We start from the raw sequence: 19721 nt of genomic DNA on the forward strand, positions 1-19721 counted from the left end.
TTGTTGTTCTTCACGATTTTCACAAAAAAAATCTTCTGAAAATAAGTATGATGAAAATTTTCTGAACAAGTTTTTGACTTTACGAAAAAAAAACAATACGAAATTTTCCATTTTATTTGGTTTTATTCCATATTTTTACAACATACCCGCCAAAATCTCCAGATTATTAACATTCTCCACCAGCAAACTAAGTCCGTCAGCATCAGCTGCCCGTGGCAACTTGGCAAATCAGCTCGGTACCAGGCCCGAGCAAAGCAGATTTGTGGCAACCCAGAAAGGTTTGTTGTTTAAAATCAGAACTCTAAACAGTCATAAATTGGACGTTTTGCTTCAGTGGTCCGGCACCAGGTTCGATGGATTCGATTACGAAAATTGAAACCAAATAGCGGCAGAGTGTTGGCCAAATGTTTACCATTCGGATCAATAACAGCTGGTACATGGGAGTCTTAGAAGGGAGCAGGGAGTGGGTTTTTGGAGGCAGTTTGTCTGTTTGAAAAACGGCAACGATATGTTATGATGCAAATATACCGGAACGATGCACCCGGGATACATCTTTTGTGTATTGTTGAAGGAATGCATGTTTATTTTGTTGCTGCAAATGCACAGTGAGCAAGCATAGCATCTTTTTAATTTTTTTTTTGTCAAGCATAACATTTCAATCTTAAAAAATGTTTAATTTTTTCAAATTGAAGTTCAAATAATCAAAAATAAAAAAACGCATTCAAATTTCAAGCATAAATTATAAATTTAAAATACGCACAAAATCTATTTGATTTAATTTTGCAAATGATGAGTTGGCAATCATATCAAAATTTTCAATGAATTTATGTAAATATTGCTTTCCTAATGTTTAACGTATTTTTCGCTCTGTTATCTCACAATTCAAAATGTGTAAAAAGCCCTAAAGTGTAAATTGATTAAAAATGCTATTATCAACGTTTAACACATTATTCTTCATAAAATGTTTAAAAAAACTGTGCCAATCTGGAACTTGAAAGGCAAAATATCACCTAAATTTTGACTTAAAAAGTTGCATTATGCTTGAACATGGTAAATCTACACATTTTTAGATAAAAAATTGCTTCTGACTTTAAAGTGTTATTCATTTCCAGACTAAATATTGTCAGCCATAGTTTTTAATGGATATTTGTATTTTTAAGCAATTTTTGCCCTTTTATTTATTATTACAAAATGTTGAAAGGAATTGGTTGGACAAAACTTCAACTATAATTTTAAATCGGTTAAAAAAATGATGTAAAAATTGAGAGTTTTGTTCTCGTGAATTTTTAAAATAAAATAAAATGGCGAATAAAAATACAGAGATAGAGAAAAATGTTAATTTGTATCACTAATCTAACTTCCCCAGTAACATTTTTAAAATCAAAGGTTTTATAATGGTTCCGAAAACCCGCATGCAACCTAAATTTATGGCCTACTTAAAAACCTAAAATGTTACTAAGGTAGAAACATCCATCCTCAAATGCATCAATAATTATCACTTATATTTCAATACTGCAAACAGGGTTGCCAGTTAATCAAATTTGAAAACTGTATCTAGGAAAGAAACATCTTTTATGGATGTCACAAAAAAAATGTGTTGTTTTATAACCATAAATGCTTAAATTTTCTCCTTTTCCAATTTAATTATTTATTTTTTTCCAACCATAACTGATGTCATATAACATCATTAGAAATGCAATATCACACCTTCCAATTTTACATCATCCAATTTTACATCATCCAATTTTACACAATCTTATTTTAAACCTTGGATTATTCAGGTTAATTTTGTTGGTGTGCTTTTGTGTCGCTATTCGTGTGGGGCGAGTGATTGTGGTAATCGAATAATAGCATCATTGGTGCGCTGGAAGTGGGGACGCGAAGTCGTGATTATTCAGGTTAATTTTTTTGGTGTGCTTTTGTGTCGCTATTCGTATGGGGTGAGTGATTGTGGTAATCGAATAATAGCATCATTGGTGCGCTGGAAGTGTGGACGCGTAGTCGTGATTATTCAGGTTAATTTTGTTGGTGTGCTTTTGTGTCGCTATTCGTGTGGGGCGAGTGATTGTGGTAATCGAATAATAGCATCATTGGTGCGCTGGAAGTGTGGACGCGAAGTCGTGATTATTCAGGTTAATTTTTTGGTGTGCTTTTGTGTCGCTATTCGTATGGGGTGAGTGATTGTGGTAATCGAATAATAGCATGACATACTGAATAGTTTGTGTCTTGAGCGTAATTTTCGTTGAGTAATTGGTGTTTTTTGTGATTTTTTTTGTGATCTTAATTAATTGTTTTGTGATTTTCAAAGCCCTTCCTATATCATCGTTGATCGGAAGGCACGGCGTCGGGTAAATTGTGTGTATTTTTTCGAATAAGGTTTTATTTTTTATGGTGAAAAAGCCATTTCTATATAATGATCGAAAGACGCACTGACATTTTGGATTAATTAATAGTGGAGTGAAATAATTGTGTGTGAGTGACTTTGTTTGTTACCAGAAAGACCTTCCCATAGCATCGTTGCTCAGAAGGCTCGCCGACGGGTTTGTTATGAAAGTCCTCCCCATAGCATCGTAGCTCGGGAGGCATCGAAAAGCCAATACCTTGTCCTACTAACCCAAAAAAATAATAATCATGTGATGCTTGAAGGAGATGCTGTGGATTCAACGGTCTCAAGCGGTATCAACAAGTATATAGCGAAAAACTGTGTGCTTGATGAGTCTGCAACTTCAACTATCGGACTAACATTCCTCCCTTTCGTTGAACTGCAGGCTTCTTGGGAGGGCGCCGGTATTGACTAATAAAGTAGGGATCTTCAGAGGTTAAACAGTGAACGGATGGTTGGCTCCCACTGATCATTTTTGATTCATTGTTTAACTTCAGCTGATCCGTCAATAACGGAGTAGCAGCTCATTGGCAGTCAACCATGCTCATGCTCATGCTCATGCTCATGCTCATGCTCCAATTTTACACAATCTTATTTTAAACCTTAAAAAATTACACAACTTTTACTGATTAAACTGTATTAGTATTTTTCGGACAGTTTTCAATAAAAAGGCTTGGAATGGAGATTTAAAATTTAATGTTTGAATTTTAACTTTCTTATGACACAATTAAAATATCCAAATTTACACATTGTTCGAGGCATTTGTTACACATTTTTTGGATACAAAACCTTTTCTAGTTCCAGATGATAGGATCGAAGTAAGCTACGCTCGAAGAAGGACGTCAAAGATTTTCGCTGTCGTTTTTTTTCCTTGAATATTTGTTCCAAAATTGTGATTCCGGCAGATTCCGGTGATTCCGGTACTGGTGTTGGTTGCTGTGGAAGTGCCCCGGTAGTGGTTCTAGCGGAGAATTTAATAAGAATATTTGAATGTTCGAATTCAAAAGTGAAAGTGTAGAGAGGAACGGCTCACGGCGGTTCAGTGTCCATGCCAAGAACCTGAGCAGCTGTTTTACAATTGGCAGAGGAACCACGGAACCTTTCAACGGGAAAACCTTCAAAGTCATCACTCAAGATCTGAAGAACTTGTGACAGCTTCAAAATTTTGGTGTTCCTTTCTGGTTTCATCGCGGTCAGCATTCCCCAGCAGCAACAGTAACAGAAAATGGACGTCGCGGTTCAATTCCAAGAAGCTGGAACTTGACATCATTGGAAACCTGAAGTTTGAAGGCTGGATTGGATCAAGATTTGATGTTTTCTTATTTGGTGAGCCCGTTCTTTTTTTTAACACAAAAAACTCTCACTTATTCTATCATACTCACAAAACAATCAAGACAACTACGCCAACCTTATTATATACGCGGTAGGGTGTTCCCTCGGTCGTTCGCTGTGAGTTGTGGATTGCCTGCTTCTCTAATGAAGGTTCGACTGGGGGGGCATGCTTATTAATTTCTCGTCGCTCCATACCCTCAGTGACGTGATGGGAGCAAGGGCGTCTATGCGAAGTGTCCCTACACCCGCTACAAATTTCCGGCGCTTGGGGAGGGAAGAGGGAAACCATTTTGATCTATGCGCTGGTATTTGTAGCATTAAAATTCGTGCAAAAAAACTTATGCACGTGGGTGTACAGATTATGGAGTAAAAGATGATCGAATTGTTCACCTAGCGCTCACATGTGCTTCGGGACCATGTTGCCTGCGGGTTTGGGGATCATACATACATACATACATACATACATACAAAACCTTTTCTAGTTCCAGATGTAATATTACCGATATATCGGACATTATTGGCATGATTTTAATAGCTGAAAAAATAAACTTATGTGAAATTTTCTGTTATTTTCCATAAAAATAGTTTTAAAACTTTATAACAAGTATGACTTTTGAAAAGGTCTGTAAATAGATAAATTTCCTCATTGCATATTCTTAACCAAATTTTAAAATATTCAAGTAATTTTAATTGAAGAGATCACAAAAAAGTTCACAAAGGTCAAACAAATAATTTTTGAGCTTTGTATTGTCAGTTGAAAACTACAGAATTTTCATTGATTTGAATTCTTTCTAAGGCTTATCAACTATTTGTCCGACTTTCAAAGTCTCAGAGAGAAATTTTAGGAATTTTTCTTAGTTTTTACAAAATATTATATTGATATGTTATGATAGTTGTGAAAAGCTGATAAAATTTTCTAGAATTTTCTCTTTAAGACTTTGATCTGACGAAAAATGTTAAAATTTCAGAAAATTATAACCTTAGAGTGACTATAACTCCGAAATGGCGCACTTTACTTGAAAGTTTTTTTTTTTTCAAAATTAGACTTCATTTTCAATATTTGTTTCTGAAATTCATATCTCTGGAACCAGATTTTGTGCCATCATGCACTTTATCTCAAAAGATGTCAAAAAAATATCAAAAATTAATAAAGACCTATTTTGGGAATTCAACTTTACATAAAACAACACTTTAAATGAAAAAAAGTAAAAAAATGGATTTATTCCGTGTACCTATTTTTTTTTTCGCAAAATCAAAACTTACAACTTTGCCAATGCCACAAACTCGATCAGAAAATCCTTTCTCAAGATAAAAAAAATTCATACACTTACATAAAAAATAAAATACATACATACATTTGCATACCCATTTTGTATGATCAAATTTCAGTTAATATTTCATTGGATTGGATTAATATTTTTAATTGTATTTTTTTTTGCTTTTTATAATTGAATCCAAAATTACATAAAATATTGGTCATAAGGATTTTAGGGAAAAAATAATCGAAATGTTTCTAACACACTGTTCTCCGGGAAGGGAGCATCAAACCCGGAAAACTTATCTTTCCCTCAGTTTGCGCTCTATTTGCGATGCCATCTCTCTCTCTCTCTCTCTCTCTCTCGGTTTGTCCTATTGCTTCTCGAGCTAAAAGCCTTTCCCCTACATTTATGCAACGATGACGCTCTCACTATCTCAAGGGAAAGGAATCGGAAATGTACGCAAGAATCTGAATAAAAATGCAATATGAAAGATTTATTCTAAAAGCTCTTCACCCGGAACGCAACACAAAAACAACGACAAAAAATAAAAAAAATAAAATAAGTGCAAATAGTTTGCTCCATTTCGCCGAGCAGGAGCGCAATCATTTGGAAGATAGATTTTTCCTTCGTCATCGTGGTAGCGGATGCATTTTTCACAAGCTCATCAACTGTTTTATGAAACTCTTAACAGGGGCTCGTCAAAACAGATGAAATTTCTTCGTTCAAACATTTGCTTTTGCTCAAAACTGAGTTGCTCCATTTCTCCATCAGTCATCTTTCGCCCCAAAACAGCAACATCAACAATCATAAAGATCTCTGGACTCTTTGGTCTGACTGGCTGGCTGGTGTTCCGACCGAGTTCAGGACGACCTTCTCGAGCTGACTTTGACTAGCAGAGCAAACGATTTCCTTCCTTCCATCAATCTTTCCGCTTGTCAAGTGCAAATCAAACAACAGCATCTACTGGGCTGCCAGGCTTTGCAGCGATTATGACACTGAGTGAATGAAGTGAAACGATGAATTCGCAGTTCTTAATGCACAGTCAAAATGGTTAATTTTAGAAGAGTGAAAATTTGATAGTTGAGCTGAAGACACTTTTGAAAGATTTGTTAAAATCTCGCCTACAAAAAAATGCTTTATTTCATCCAGATTTCATTTCCCTCCCACAGACTACCCAGTCCTGGCCCGTCATTGGACGGAAATGCCTCCAGGATTGATTGTGGGAACCGATGCTCCTGGACCACCAGCAGGAATAAATCATTGCGAAATACCCCCTGACGATCTCAATCGTCATCAGTCGTTGGTCGGTCGGTTGATGGTTGGTGGCGTGGGAATGAACAATAGTCCTGAGAATTGAAACGGGCAAAAGTGGGAGATTGCCACAGATTGACAGGTGAGCTTCCGGCCCCGAAGAGATGCAGGGAATCGATTTCTTGATATTGATAGAGTGATGACAGTTTGCGGGGGGTTGGAAAAAGGGCCGTCAATCGGTTGTCATTTCTGCGTTGATCAGTGTTGATGGGAAATGAATGAGAAGGAAGTTGTGGAGTTTAAAGTCTTTTGATGAAGCGGTTATTTTAAGGATTATAAAGTGTCTCAAATATTTTAATATTTGAGAGCATCGTGAGGTAGATAAATTCTGCAACTGCAAGCTTAAAAATTCTTTATCTCAAAATATTTTCAGTTTGCTGAACAAGAAAAAAGAAGACTCTTTTATAAAATCTTCTGAAGAACACGGTGATGACTTATAATTTCAATTAAATTGAATGTATTTTGAGAAAACTGCATTTAAAAATTGCAATTGCGCACCAATGTTTGATTTCAGTCGAAAATATAATGACGTCATCAAATTCAGCGTCCAATTTACTTCAAAAATAACAGTTGAGTTTACAATAACAGTAATTACAAGTCTAAGTTTCAACATTTGGATGAAAGAAATGTTTTAAAATGAATTTTACACGGATCCAGTTGCTTTCCAATCTTTAGTTTTCAAATTATCGATGTTTTGAAGGAAATTTTTTTTCGCAAAAAAAAACTTTTCGTGGGAACATTGGTATTTCATGAAAATTTTAAATGTTTTCAAGCGAGTTCAAACATGCTTAATATGATTATAAACGCGGAAAAAGGCTATTTAAACTTAATTTACTTTAATTTTTATTAAAATTTTGAAGTTTTTCTAAAAAATAATGTTTTGCCCCCTGATTATTTAGGCCGACTTTGAAAGGGGCGACATAAACTTTGAAAAATGTTTGCAACGGCCTAAATGAAGAAGTACATATATTTATAAATGATATTTCAATGCAGATTAATAAATACGGTGCTTTTAAAATACATTGAATCTAAGATATTATTGATGAGATTATTTTTAAGTCATACATTTTTTTTTACTCAGCGGAATAATGTTTTTTTATTTAAAAAATTGTTTGACATAAAATCATATTTTTATAATATTTTTCTGTGATTTAGGCCGTTGCAAATATTTTTCAAAGTTTATGTCGCTTTATGGGCAAAAAATATCAAAATTTCAATGGAAATAGAAGTCTAATCAACTGAGAACAATCTAAATTCCCTTTCTGCATTGATAATCATATTTTACATGTTTGGACTCGTTTAAAAATATTTGGACCTTTTATTAAATTACAATGTACACAATTTTTCTCGCAAAAATAAAATTTTCGTCGGTACTTAGAAATTTTGAAAATCAAAAATTGCAAAACAACTGGACAGGTGTATGATGCATTTTAAAACACTTTTTTATTCAAATGTTGACAACGTGGCCTGTAAATGCAATTTTGAACTTTTTTTTTATTTTTTTTGCCTCCCCCCCTTGACTTTTTTTTGAGTTTATGTCCCTCGACTCTGAGGGACATAAACTTCAAAAAATATTTGCAACGGCCTTATACGTTTTTGTTATTGGTTTTTATAAAATAAATCTACAATTTACGAAAAAACTATTTAAAAATGTTTAAATTAAAGAAAAAAAATTGAGTCTGACTCAAGAAAATAAGCCAAAAAAAGGATTCTTAAGGAATTCCATTTCAATATTTAAGGTCGCAACAAAAAAAAACCCTGTTCTAGAAACATGATTCCCCTGAACGTTGAGAATGGTTTTGAAGACTAATAATGCTTTAAAAAAATAATTTTGGTGTTTTTTTAAGCAAAACATTTTGTTAAGCATCGATCACTAAAACTTGCCATAAAGGCAAAATAAATATAATTATGCTATTACTACATTTGTACACTGCACATCAAATTAAACACAAACATTTTCTCGAAATTGAATAATTATTTGCAAGTTGAGCAGTTCTCTCAGATTTCGGTCATTTGATTTTTTTTGTATTTTTTAATCCGACTGAAACTTTTTTGGGGCCTTCGGTATGCCCAAAGCAGCCATTTTGCATCATTAGTTTGTCCATATAATTTTCCATACAAATTTGGCAGCTGGCGTAATATTGAATGTTTGGCCCTTTTGAAATGTTTGTCTTGATTTAAAAAAAAAATAAAGAAAATATTTTTTTCGAAAAGATCGGAAAATTTTACGAATGTTTCATATTTTAACATTGTAAATCGGACCATTAGTTGCTGAGATATCGACATTAGAAAATGGTGGGTTGTTTGGGTGAGACTTAGAAAACATCAATTTTCCTGTTTTTAAACACTTGCATGGCAATATCTCAGCAACTAAGGGTCGTATCAGCAAAGTTCAATAAAGCAAAATATAGAGAATTTTCTCAGCTTTTCAAAAATATTTTTTTCTAAGGTGGGCAAACATGTGCACTAATTTTAAAAATTGAAAAACTGCGACTATTTTCAAAAAAGTCACCTAAAAATGGATTTAACTTGAAAACGGTGCACTTTATCAAAATTTCACTAAAGTACTTTTTGATTGTAAATTTGATTTTACATCGAAAAATAAAGTTGAAAAGTTTTTGCGATCAATATTTCGATTTTTTGAAAAAATCAGTATTGATTAAAAAATTCAAAGATTTTTTGCACAACCTAGATTTTTTTGAAAAGTTGGCATTTTATGTCCTCTAAAACATACAAAAAAAAAAGTGTTTTTTTGCAAATCAAGTTTCAGTGACAAAAAGTGAAATAAAAAATCACCAACATTTTTTTTATCGTGTATCATTTTTTTTCAGTGTAGTCCATATCCATACCTACAACTTTGCCGAGGACACCAAATCGATCAAAAAATTCCTTCAAAAGATATAGATTTTTGAATTTTCATACATCATTTTTGTATGGACAGCTGCCAAATTTGTGTGGAAAATTATATGGACAAACTAATGATGCAAAATGGCTTCTTTGGGCACACCGAAGTCACCAAAAACGTTTCAGGCGGATTAAAAAATACAAAAATTAAAATTCTAAAAAAAAGACCGTAGATTAAAATTCTAAAAAAAATTTCGTAGAGAATTGCTCAGTTGTCAAATATGAATCTTAGCACTTTGTTTGACTATTCTGTTTGCTGTCCAATACGAATTGTTGAATTTTTAGCATAGATATTAATCCAATAAATTTAAAATTTCCCCCGATAACTTTGCAAAAAAAAATCCTGTGCTTTGGATTTATGTAATCCCGAGAAATTGCACGCTGTATTGCACTTATAAGAAAAGGGCATCATTTAATTTTATATTATTCCTTTAATTTGAAATATGCTTGAGTTGAAAGTCGAAAAAACTTGCTCTGCTTTGAAATGTTGAATAATTTAGATAAATAATGTTATGTAGTTTGTTAATTTTTTTCTGCATATAAAAAAATTAAATAAAAGATAATCTTTATAAAAATGAAACCAAATGTTTAAACATTCTTGCAAACCACAATCATAAAGCTCACCTGCGTGTACGTCATCCAGCAGCACGGTTCCACCTGGTTGGAGTCGAGGCCCCAAAATTCCAGCTCCTCCTCGAACAGCGGCCCACAGACGTCGGTCGGATAGTGCAGCTTGCCCGTCCTGGAAAGAGGCGTGACAACGTTGTTGAAATTTTTGGGTCTTTTCCGCGGTTGGTCACAGCGTGTTTTTCATGGGATAACCACCAAATTTGTTCATAATATAATGACACTAATTTGCGTCACAACATCGCTGAACTAATTTTGTTACACAGCGTAAAAAATCAAAATTTGAAATAATCAACGAAAACTAAACCATTCATCAAAATTTAAACTGTGCAGCTGCCAACTGCAGCTCGTCAGGGGAATTTGAGGCATTTTGATTAGCCTGTTGTAGGGATGCTATCGGCCAGCAGTGGTGCCAAAAGGTGCTAATGAAGTGCGTTGTTCGTGGTGGCATTTGCTTGCAATTAATTATTCAAATTGCATTTGACTGCCGCAGAGACATTTGTGTGTGGGTGGTAAATGACTTGGTGCATTGTCGTTTAATCAAGCAAGCACACAGAAAAAAATCGATGGTAATATTCATCAGGAAATGGTGACAGATTTTGTGGCTAAAAAAATGATGAATTTTACCCCAGAAAATGATGAATTTTCATCAGTTTTTGATGAATATTCATCAGGTTCACATTTTTACACATTTTTTATGTAATATTACTCAAAAAAAGAGGTAATATTCAACCTACCAAATTTTCAACATTCCAAAATTCAACTTTTTTTTTCTGTGTAGAATATGATCTAATATTTAGTCAATAAAAGGTTTCAAATTTTATAAATCATTTATAAATAAACAATTTTTTTGCAGAATTTGCCTTTTTTCTCTTTGATGACAGAACAATTTTTCCCTAAATGCAAATGTGAGTCGATGTTGCAATTCCAGGTTTAACCACCTTTCCCACAGCTTTCACTGATTGAAAATTGCAAATTTGCTTTTCCAACTCACCAAAACTGCTCCTCTCTCAGGTCTCAACCCCAATGCAAACTCCTAATGGTTACAAATGCTCCATTCATCATTGGTGGTCTCGTCGTCGGTTGGCATCCAGCCCACCGTACCGGAACGATCACAAATTTCAGCAACATTTTCACTGCCCTGTGCACCACCACCACAACCATGCGCTTTGCATATGGCCGGAAGTGCATTTCCACACTTTTACGTGGAGAGAGGGAGATACATTGGACCATGTGGACCGTGTTTTTCCTCGTTGAACCACAAAATGTTCAACATTTTGGGAACCAACATTTTACATCGAATTAGGGATGCACGGAAAGTTGAAGTTTTAAATTTTTTCCATAATTTAAAATCGTTTCTTAATTTGATAAAATGAAATTTCACGAAACAATAAAAACAAATCTGACAAAACCTCAAATCTCCCAAAGGAGTTAAACTTTTATCCCAACCCCCTTTTTACACTAGAGTGGCACCAAAAGCTACCACCAGTCCACTACTCATCATGAATTCACTGAAATTAGACACGAAACGGGCACCACCATGGCACACAGGACTCGAGAGTACTTCACGGCGCCGAAATCAGCGAACCCTCTCCAAAGTCCAACTTATGTGGTGAGTGTACTGATGCATGAACAACATGCACAACCCGCTAGTTGGCGGCTAATTTGAAGAACACTCACAGTGTGCTCTCGTCGTGGGAGTTTTGCCGGGCAGGTTCCGCTGGATGGTAATTTGAGTGATGTCAGACCCGGATTGGGCAGGACGTTTGTTTTAGGGATGTAAGTGAGGTGCAGAGAATTTGAGATTTTGGAGAATTCAAAAAAAAAAATAGAAAGTTATGCTGCAAATTTTGAGGGGTTTCGTCATAAAAAAATCAAAGCTAATCAAATAAAATTTAAGGTACGTTAAATAATGTTTACTTAAGTAATGGGCTATCTAGGATTCAAATTTCTAAGCTATGTACAATTTTCTAAGTTAAGTCAATGCAAATTTATGAAAGGAAATAAATTTATGAAAGTAATTTAAAATCAAATAAAAAATAATCAAAATTCAAAAAAAAAATGAAAAGAGTTCACAAAAATTCTGAAATAATTTAAACAAAAATTCAAAAATGTAAATTTAAGAAGTAGTTTATTTTAAACAAATAAAAAAATAAAACAATTTTAGGAAATCTGGAAACAAATTGAAACAATTTGAAAGAAGACCAAATAACTCGAAACCAATCATAGAAAACCCAAGAAATCATAAATAAAAAAACATGCAGATGGCAGACAAAAAAAAACGGAAGGAACTGAGAAAAAACTGATATGAACCATAGAAAATTATAGTAAATAGGGGAAATATACCCATTTTAATCACTCTAAGCCGTTTGACCGATTCTCATCACTTTTGCCGTTTTCTGTTATTAAATCAACATTTTCAAATGTATCAACAATGGAGAGTTACTTGCTCACTTTTATTTGAGCTATTTATTACTTTGGAACAGTCAAAAACACTTTATGAAGGCTGTAATTCATGATCAAAGTGCTGATAGGCCGATAATAGAAATAGGCTGAGAAAGGGTATGGTTCCCCTAGTAAAGAAAATTGGGTCCTTGAGTTTCTTATCAATAACACGCAACGATTAAGCTTATTTCAATGCGCCGAATAAGACTTTTTACACGAACAAAAAGATTTAAATTGATTTTTATATTAACTTAAAAATGGATCGCAACCTAAAAAATGAAAAATGTAAAATGAAAAATGTAAAATGTAAAATGTAAAATGTAAAATGTAAAATGTAAAATGTAAAATGTAAAATGTTAAATGTAAAATGTAAAATGTAAAATGTAAAATGTAAAATGTTAAATGTAAAATGTAAAATGTAAAATGTAAAATGTAAAATGTAAAATGTAAAATGTAAAATGTAAAATGTAAAATGTAAAATGTAAAATGTAAAATGTAAAATGTAAAATATAAAATGTAAAACGTAAAACGTAAAATGTAAAATGTAAAATGTAAAATGTAAAATGTAAAATGTAAAATGTAAAATGTAAAATGTAAAATGTAAAATGTAAAATGTAAAATGTAAAATGTAAAATGTAAAATGTAAAATGTAAAATGTAAAATGTAAAATGTAAAATGTAAAATGTAAAATGTAAAATGTAAAATGTAAAATGTAAAATGTAAAATGTAAAATGTAAAATGTAAAATGTAAAATGTAAAATGTAAAATGTAAAATGTAAAATGTAAAATGTAAAATGTAAAATGTAAAATGTAAAATGTAAAATGTAAAATGTAAAATGTAAAATGTAAAATGTAAAATGTAAAATGTAAAATGTAAAATGTAAAATGTAAAATGTAAAATGTAAAATGTAAAATGTAAAATGTAAAATGTAAAATGTAAAATGTAAAATGTAAAATGTAAAATGTAAAATGTAAAATGTAAAATGTAAAATGTAAAATGTAAAATGTAAAATGTAAAATGTAAAATGTAAAATGTAAAATGTAAAATGTAAAATGTAAAATGTAAAATGTAAAATGTAAAATGTAAAATGTAAAATGTAAAATGTAAAATGTAAAATGTAAAATGTAAAATGTAAAATGTAAAATGTAAAATGTAAAATGTAAAATGTAAAATGTAAAATGTAAAATGTAAAATGTAAAATGTAAAATGTAAAATGTAAAATGTAAAATGTAAAATGTAAAATGTAAAATGTAAAATGTAAAATGTAAAATGTAAAATGTAAAATGTAAAATGTAAAATGTAAAATGTAAAATGTAAAATGTAAAATGTAAAATGTTAAAGTTGTCCATTCGATTTTTAACTTTAAAAAAAATTGAGATCAGAGATTGTTCTCTGGCATGCCTTTTATCGTTCTATTTACCAATTTACTAAAGGACCCTATGAAATAAAAAACAAAAATTAGGGAAAATATAATGAACTTTAATAAATTTAAACAAAATAAACTTAAAGTGTCGAAAAAAAAAAATTTGATAAAAAACTTAAAAAAAATATAGAAATAGAAGAATATAAAAAAAATTAAGATTCACAACAAAATCTAAGGAATGCAAATGAATTCAAAGGTAAAAAGGAAATCAATGGTAATCAAAGGAAATCAAAGAAAATCAAAGGAAATCAAAAGAAATCAAAGGAAATCAAAGGAAATCAAAGGAAATCAAAGGAAATCAAAGGAAATCAAAGGAAATCAAAGGAAATCAAAGGAAATCAAAGGAAATCAAAGGAAATCAAAGGAAATCAAAGGAAATCAAAGGAAATCAAAGGAAATCAAAGGAAATCAAAGGAAATCAAAGGAAATCAAAGGAAATCAAAGGAAATCAAAGGAAATCAAAGGAAATCAAAGGAAATCAAAGGAAATTAAAGGAAATCAAAGGAAATTAAAGGAAATCAAAGGAAATCAAAGGAAATCAAAGGAAATCAAAGGAAATCAAAGGTAAATCAAAGGAAATCAAAGGAAATCAAAGGAAATCAAAGGAAATCAAAGGAAATCAAAGGAAATTAAAGGAAATCAAAGGAAATTAAAGGAAATCAAAGGAAATCAAAGGAAATCAAAGGAAATCAAAGGTAAATCAAAGGAAATCAAAGGAAATCAAAGGAAATCAAAGGTAATCAATGGAAATCAAAGGAAATTAAAGATAAATCAAAGGAAATAAAAGGAAATCAAAGGAAAATCAAAGGAAAATCAAAGGAAATCAAAGGAAATCAAAGGAAATCCAAAAAATCTATGCAATCAAAGAAAATCGAAGAAAATAAAAAAATCAAAGACAATCAAAGAAAATCAAAGAAAATCATAGAAAATCAAAGAAAATCCAAGAAAAATCCAAGAAAATCAAAGAAAATCAAAGAAAATCCAAGAAAATCAAAGAAAATCCATGAAAATCAAAGAAAATCAAAGAAAATCAAAGAAAATCAAAGAAAATCAAAGAAAATCAAAGAAAATCAAAAAAAAAAAACAAAGAAAATCAAAGAAAATCAAAGAAAATCAAAGAAAATCAAAGAAAATCAAAGAAAATCAAAGAAAATCAAAGAAAATCAAAGAAAATCAAAGAAAATCAAAGAAAATCAAAGAAAATCAAAGAAAATCAAAGAAAATCAAAGAAAATCAAAGAAAATCAAAGAAAATCAAAGAAAAATAAATAAAAAAAACAAAGTAAATCAAAGAAAATCAAAGAAAATCAAAGAAAATCAAAGAAAATCAAAGAAAATCAAAGAAAATCAAAGAAAATCAAAGAAAATCAAAAAAATCAAAGAAAATCAAAGAAAATCAAAGAAAATCAAAGAAAATCAAAGAAAATCAAAGAAAATCAAAGAATATCAAAGAAAATCAAAGAAAATCAAAGAAAATCAAAGAAAATCAAAGAATATCAAAGAAAATCAAAGAAAATCAAAGAAAATCAAAGAAAATCAAAGAAAATCAAAGAAAATCAAAAAAAATCAAAGAAAATCAAAGAAAATCAAAGAAAATCAAAGAAAATCAAAGAAAATCAAAGAAAATCAAAGAAAATCAAAGAAAATCAAAGAAAATCAAAGAAAATCAAAGAAAATCAAAGAAAATCAAAGAAAATCAAAGAAAATCAAAGAAAATCAAAGAAAATCAAAGAAAATCAACGATATTCAAAGAAAATCAAAGAAAATCAAAGAAAATCAAAGAAAATCAAAGAAAATCAAAGAAAATCAAAGAAAATCAAAGAAAATCTAAGAAAATCAAATAAAATCAAAGAAAATCAAATAAAATCAAAGAAAATCAAATAAAATCAAAGAAAATCAAAGAAAATCTAAGAAAATCTAAGATAATCTAAGAAAATCAAAGAAAATCAAAGAAAATCAAAGAAAATCAAAGAAAAACAAAGAAAATCAAAGAAAATAGAAGAAAATCTAATAGCTGTTAAATAAAATTTGTTCTGCTTTTACTGCTCAAGCTATAAAAATAGAAACCATCACAATTGAAAACATGGAAATCCCACTCACCGGTAATAGTTGAGCACCTGCGCGAACACGCCCGGGTGCCGATCGAAGAAGTACTCGTCCAGGATGGGGTCGTAGTTGGCCAGGGCCTCGGTCAACCGCGACAACCGGGTGGCCGGAATTTTCTTCAGCGTGGCCTTGTACGTCTCGTGACGGATCCCACCGACGTTCAGCACCACCCGGTGGTCCGAGTCCATGTTGTTCATCGTCATTTTCGGGATGGTTTTTCGTTTGACTTGGTTTGGTTTTTTTTGTATTGGGGTATAAAACTGGAAAATTATTGAACATTTATTTGAAATTCACACTAAGTCTGGTCAAATATTACCTCGATTAACTACTCCTCTTGAGAACTATCTAAAAGGGTGTGACTAAATTTCAGCTTGACTGTTTCAAGTTGCTTTCAAGATTTTCAGTTCTCGACGTTGTCAACGATGTAATCGGTACTTCCTTCACCATCATATAAATTGTAGTGAAAAGTCTTGCGATGAAACCCAAATTTCTTCCTGATTCTTCACTATTTACACTTACTTAGCTAAACCTTCTTCCTTCTGGCTGGATATTGCAATTTGCTTCGGTTGAGCAAGCTTCACCGGAGAGTTGAGCTGGTCGTCATGTACACTTCTTGCGCTCCGGTAATCTTTCTTCTTTGGAATAGCTTCAGGAGGGTGGGCGAAGGTACTTCCTGCTAGCTTTTCTGGCTGATGCACTGGAAACTTCCTGAAGTGAGTACTAAACACTGCTGGTGCTGCCCGGGTTGGATGGAGAAACGTCGTGCATGAAAGTGAGATAATATTTTACGTTGCTTTTTTAAACTTGCAGGGAATTTTACGGCGCAAAGTCATCGCTGCTTTTTATTTTGGTTTGATGTTTGCATTCTTTGGGGCACAATGAGTGGGTACAAAATAAGAATTTTGATTTTTGTTGGCATTAATTTTGTTTAAAATATTTGACAAATTATTATTCTTCAAAATGATCACAAAAATTACGGAGGTAATTAAAAAAAATGAGTCTTTATCAGCAAGGAATTCGAATTTGTTTGAATTTGTGCACAAATGGTTTAGTTTTTTTTGTTGATGATAAATTAAGAAATTCTTCAAATTATTTTTAACCCTCTTTTCACTCTGTGCCCTTCGTAATTCATCATTTTCTTACCAGCTCGTTCTCATGATTCCTTTACTTTTTCTTCTTCTTTATCATCACGGTGCAAATTTCTTAAAATCCACTCTACAAAATACCCTTCTACTATGTGCACTGTACAACATTCTCTACCAGCCAACCAGAGTTTATGAAGCTGCATCACTTTACTTTTCCGCACGATCATGACATCTTCTTGCACTTTTTCCGTATTCTTTGCAAGCTTTCTTCATCTTTCCAGCTGCCTCGGAGCATTTTCCGCCGTCTTCTTCCTCATCGGTTTGATCCTTTTCCTTTTTCTCATGCCTGCTTGTCTGCTGCTGAATGTGTGTGGGTGTTGATTCACTATTTCACTGTTGGCGATGTAATACCCCGTCAATCGTTGCTCTGTGGTGCTTGTAAGAAGCTTTAAAGCTCACTGATTTTTCACAGATTCTTCCTTCGATGTAAGTTAGCTTACATGTACTATCATGACATGGCGCTGTTTTCACTGTTTTTTTTCAAGCTAGGATAAAAAAATAAAGTAAATGAACTTTTACTCACTTTCAACGTTATTGCCTTAAGAGAGAAAGCGAGTGTGTGTGGCAGCATGTAAAGAAAACTTTTTCCTCGACCAACCCATTTCTGTGAACTTAAACATGCGAACTATTTAGTCGTCTTCAGGTTGGCGCACCCCGCACTCCGGGTTTCACTTTATTAATTTTCTCGTCACACCCACAGCTCGTTTCAGTCAGTCCTTTCACTTTCACAGTCAATGGTGGCGGTTTGTTTTGCCGAACTCGGAATAGTACCTACTTCAGGAGACTATCGCAGGTAAACTTACTTCCCTGGGAGAAGAGAGGTGGGGAAAGTGCCAAGTTTAGTCGTGTGTGGTCTCTGGAGAGTGGTTCCCCTTTTAGAAGGGAGGAAAAAATGGGAATGTTGGATGGGTCGAGTATAGTCATTTGGTCAAATGGTGTTTTCAACGTTTTTGTTAACATTGTCGGCTAGTTTTTACTTTTCATAACAGAAGAATGTCTTGAAATTGATGTTATGATTTTCATATCAAACTATATATTTTTTGTAGTGAAATGTTGAAAAAAAAAAAAAAAAAACATCTTGGGTAATTCTCCGCCAACTCACACAGCAGTTGCCCCGACCCATCTTCGACTTGCGTGAAACTTTGTCCTAAGGGGTAACTTTTGTCCCTGCTCACGAATCCGAGGTCCATTTTTTGACATCTCGTGACGGAGGAATTCTGAGTACGCCATAAAATCGGGCGTCCAATTTTACATTGACACCAAATTTCTATCTCATCACCGTTCAGGCTGCAAATTATTGAAAAACACCTCTTTTTTTGCATGTTCAAAAATGGAAGGGGTCGTACCGCCCCTCCATCACAAGATATCAAAAAATGAACTTCGGATTCGTGATCAGGGACAAAAGTTACCCCTTAGGACAAAGTTTCACGCAAATCGAAGAGGGGTCGGGGCAACTTTTCCCGATTTCATGTGAGTTGGTAGAGAATTACCCTCATATTTTTTCAGTCTGGCATTGAAGTTGAGTTTAATTATTATTATTTTTCCAAAATTAAAAAATTTCAAAGAAAATACTTGCAACATTCACATTTTTATTATATTTGGAAACTATTTTATTCAAAAAAAAATCAGAAATCTTAGGAGGAATAGGACCGTTCAGTATTATTTTTTACATTTACTTAATTGTGTTAAATGAAAATGAAAAAAAAAACATTTCAAATAAGACCAGTAATTTTACTTCCAGATAATCTGTGCACCAAGTTCACACTATTCTCATTGTACTTTAAACTAAAATGGTAACAAAGTTTAAAAATATTTATCAGGCCATTGCGAATTTTATTTGAAGTTTTTGTGCCCCTACTTATTTTTTTTTTAAATCAGCGGCAATTTTTTTTTATTGAAGGTGATATTTTATTGAAAAAACTTTTAAAATAGATTGTAAACTTTTCAGAATACATTGTTAAACGGTTGCTTATGCATTTCACATCAAATAAAGAATATTTTGACAAATTTAAAATTTGGTCTTACAGATCGAGTCAAAACGTAACAAATAGTTTTTTTTCATAAATTAATTGATATTCTGCATTTTTTTAAGTTTATGCTTTCAACTCTGACAAAAGACGACATTTATTTTGAAAAAATATGTGCAGCGGCCTAACTGTAATTTTGTTTACAAAAATGTTTTTAATTGTTGTTTTGGTTTTTTTGATTTTCGAAAATCCGCCTTGATTTTTTTTTGTGAAATGAGTTCAAATTTCACTTATTGTTTACTGGTTTATGCTCAAATAGATAATAAAAGATTACTTCCTCGTCAAAATCTCACACTGCAAAAAACAGCATGCAAAATATATTAAAACAAATTTTTAGAGAAAGTTCCAAAAACTTATTCACTAGTATGAACTAAAAATACTTCTTTCGGAAATGAGTTATAATCTTTAATATGTTGTATGAGATATGAAATGCTATCTTTTTTGAAAATATTTTATAGTTTAATGAGTTATGAAATTTGTAAAATTATTTTTATTGAGAAAAGGCGATTTAAAAAAAAATAAAAAGGTTGAAAAATTTAACTTCATTTTTAAATGTTAAATCTTATTTGCAATCACAAGTACAAGTAGTAAAATTTTGATAAAATTCTGAGGTATTATTTTTGTAAAATACGAACCTGGCAGTTTTGAAAAATTAGTTCTGATTTTTGAAAAAAATCTCGAATGTTAGTTTTTTATTTTTTTCAAGCAGCCTTTGGTTGGTAAGTTATGGCAAAGATAAAAAAACAGGAAAAAATAAAT

At 32.0% G+C, this 19721-nt stretch overlaps 1 protein-coding gene across 1 annotated transcript in view; it reads right to left on the reverse strand.

Moving 5' to 3' along the window:
* LOC120417735 (potassium voltage-gated channel protein Shaw-like) overlaps positions 1–19721 on the reverse strand; it is a 123327-nt gene that overhangs the window by 59756 nt on the left and 43850 nt on the right. The window contains exons 2-5 of the mRNA XM_039579893.2: positions 16934–17420; positions 16107–16526; positions 15785–16050; positions 9814–9931 (exon numbers count right to left, since the gene is read on the reverse strand). Of these exons, the coding sequence (XP_039435827.1) occupies positions 9814–9931; positions 15785–15993 (327 nt within the window). The 5' untranslated portion in view covers positions 15994–16050; positions 16107–16526; positions 16934–17420. The remainder of the gene's footprint in view (positions 1–9813; positions 9932–15784; positions 16051–16106; positions 16527–16933; positions 17421–19721) is intronic.

The sequence above is a fragment of the Culex pipiens genome, chromosome 2 (assembly GCF_016801865.2).
Source record: "Culex pipiens pallens isolate TS chromosome 2, TS_CPP_V2, whole genome shotgun sequence".
Taxonomy (NCBI): Eukaryota; Metazoa; Arthropoda; class Insecta; order Diptera; family Culicidae; genus Culex; species Culex pipiens.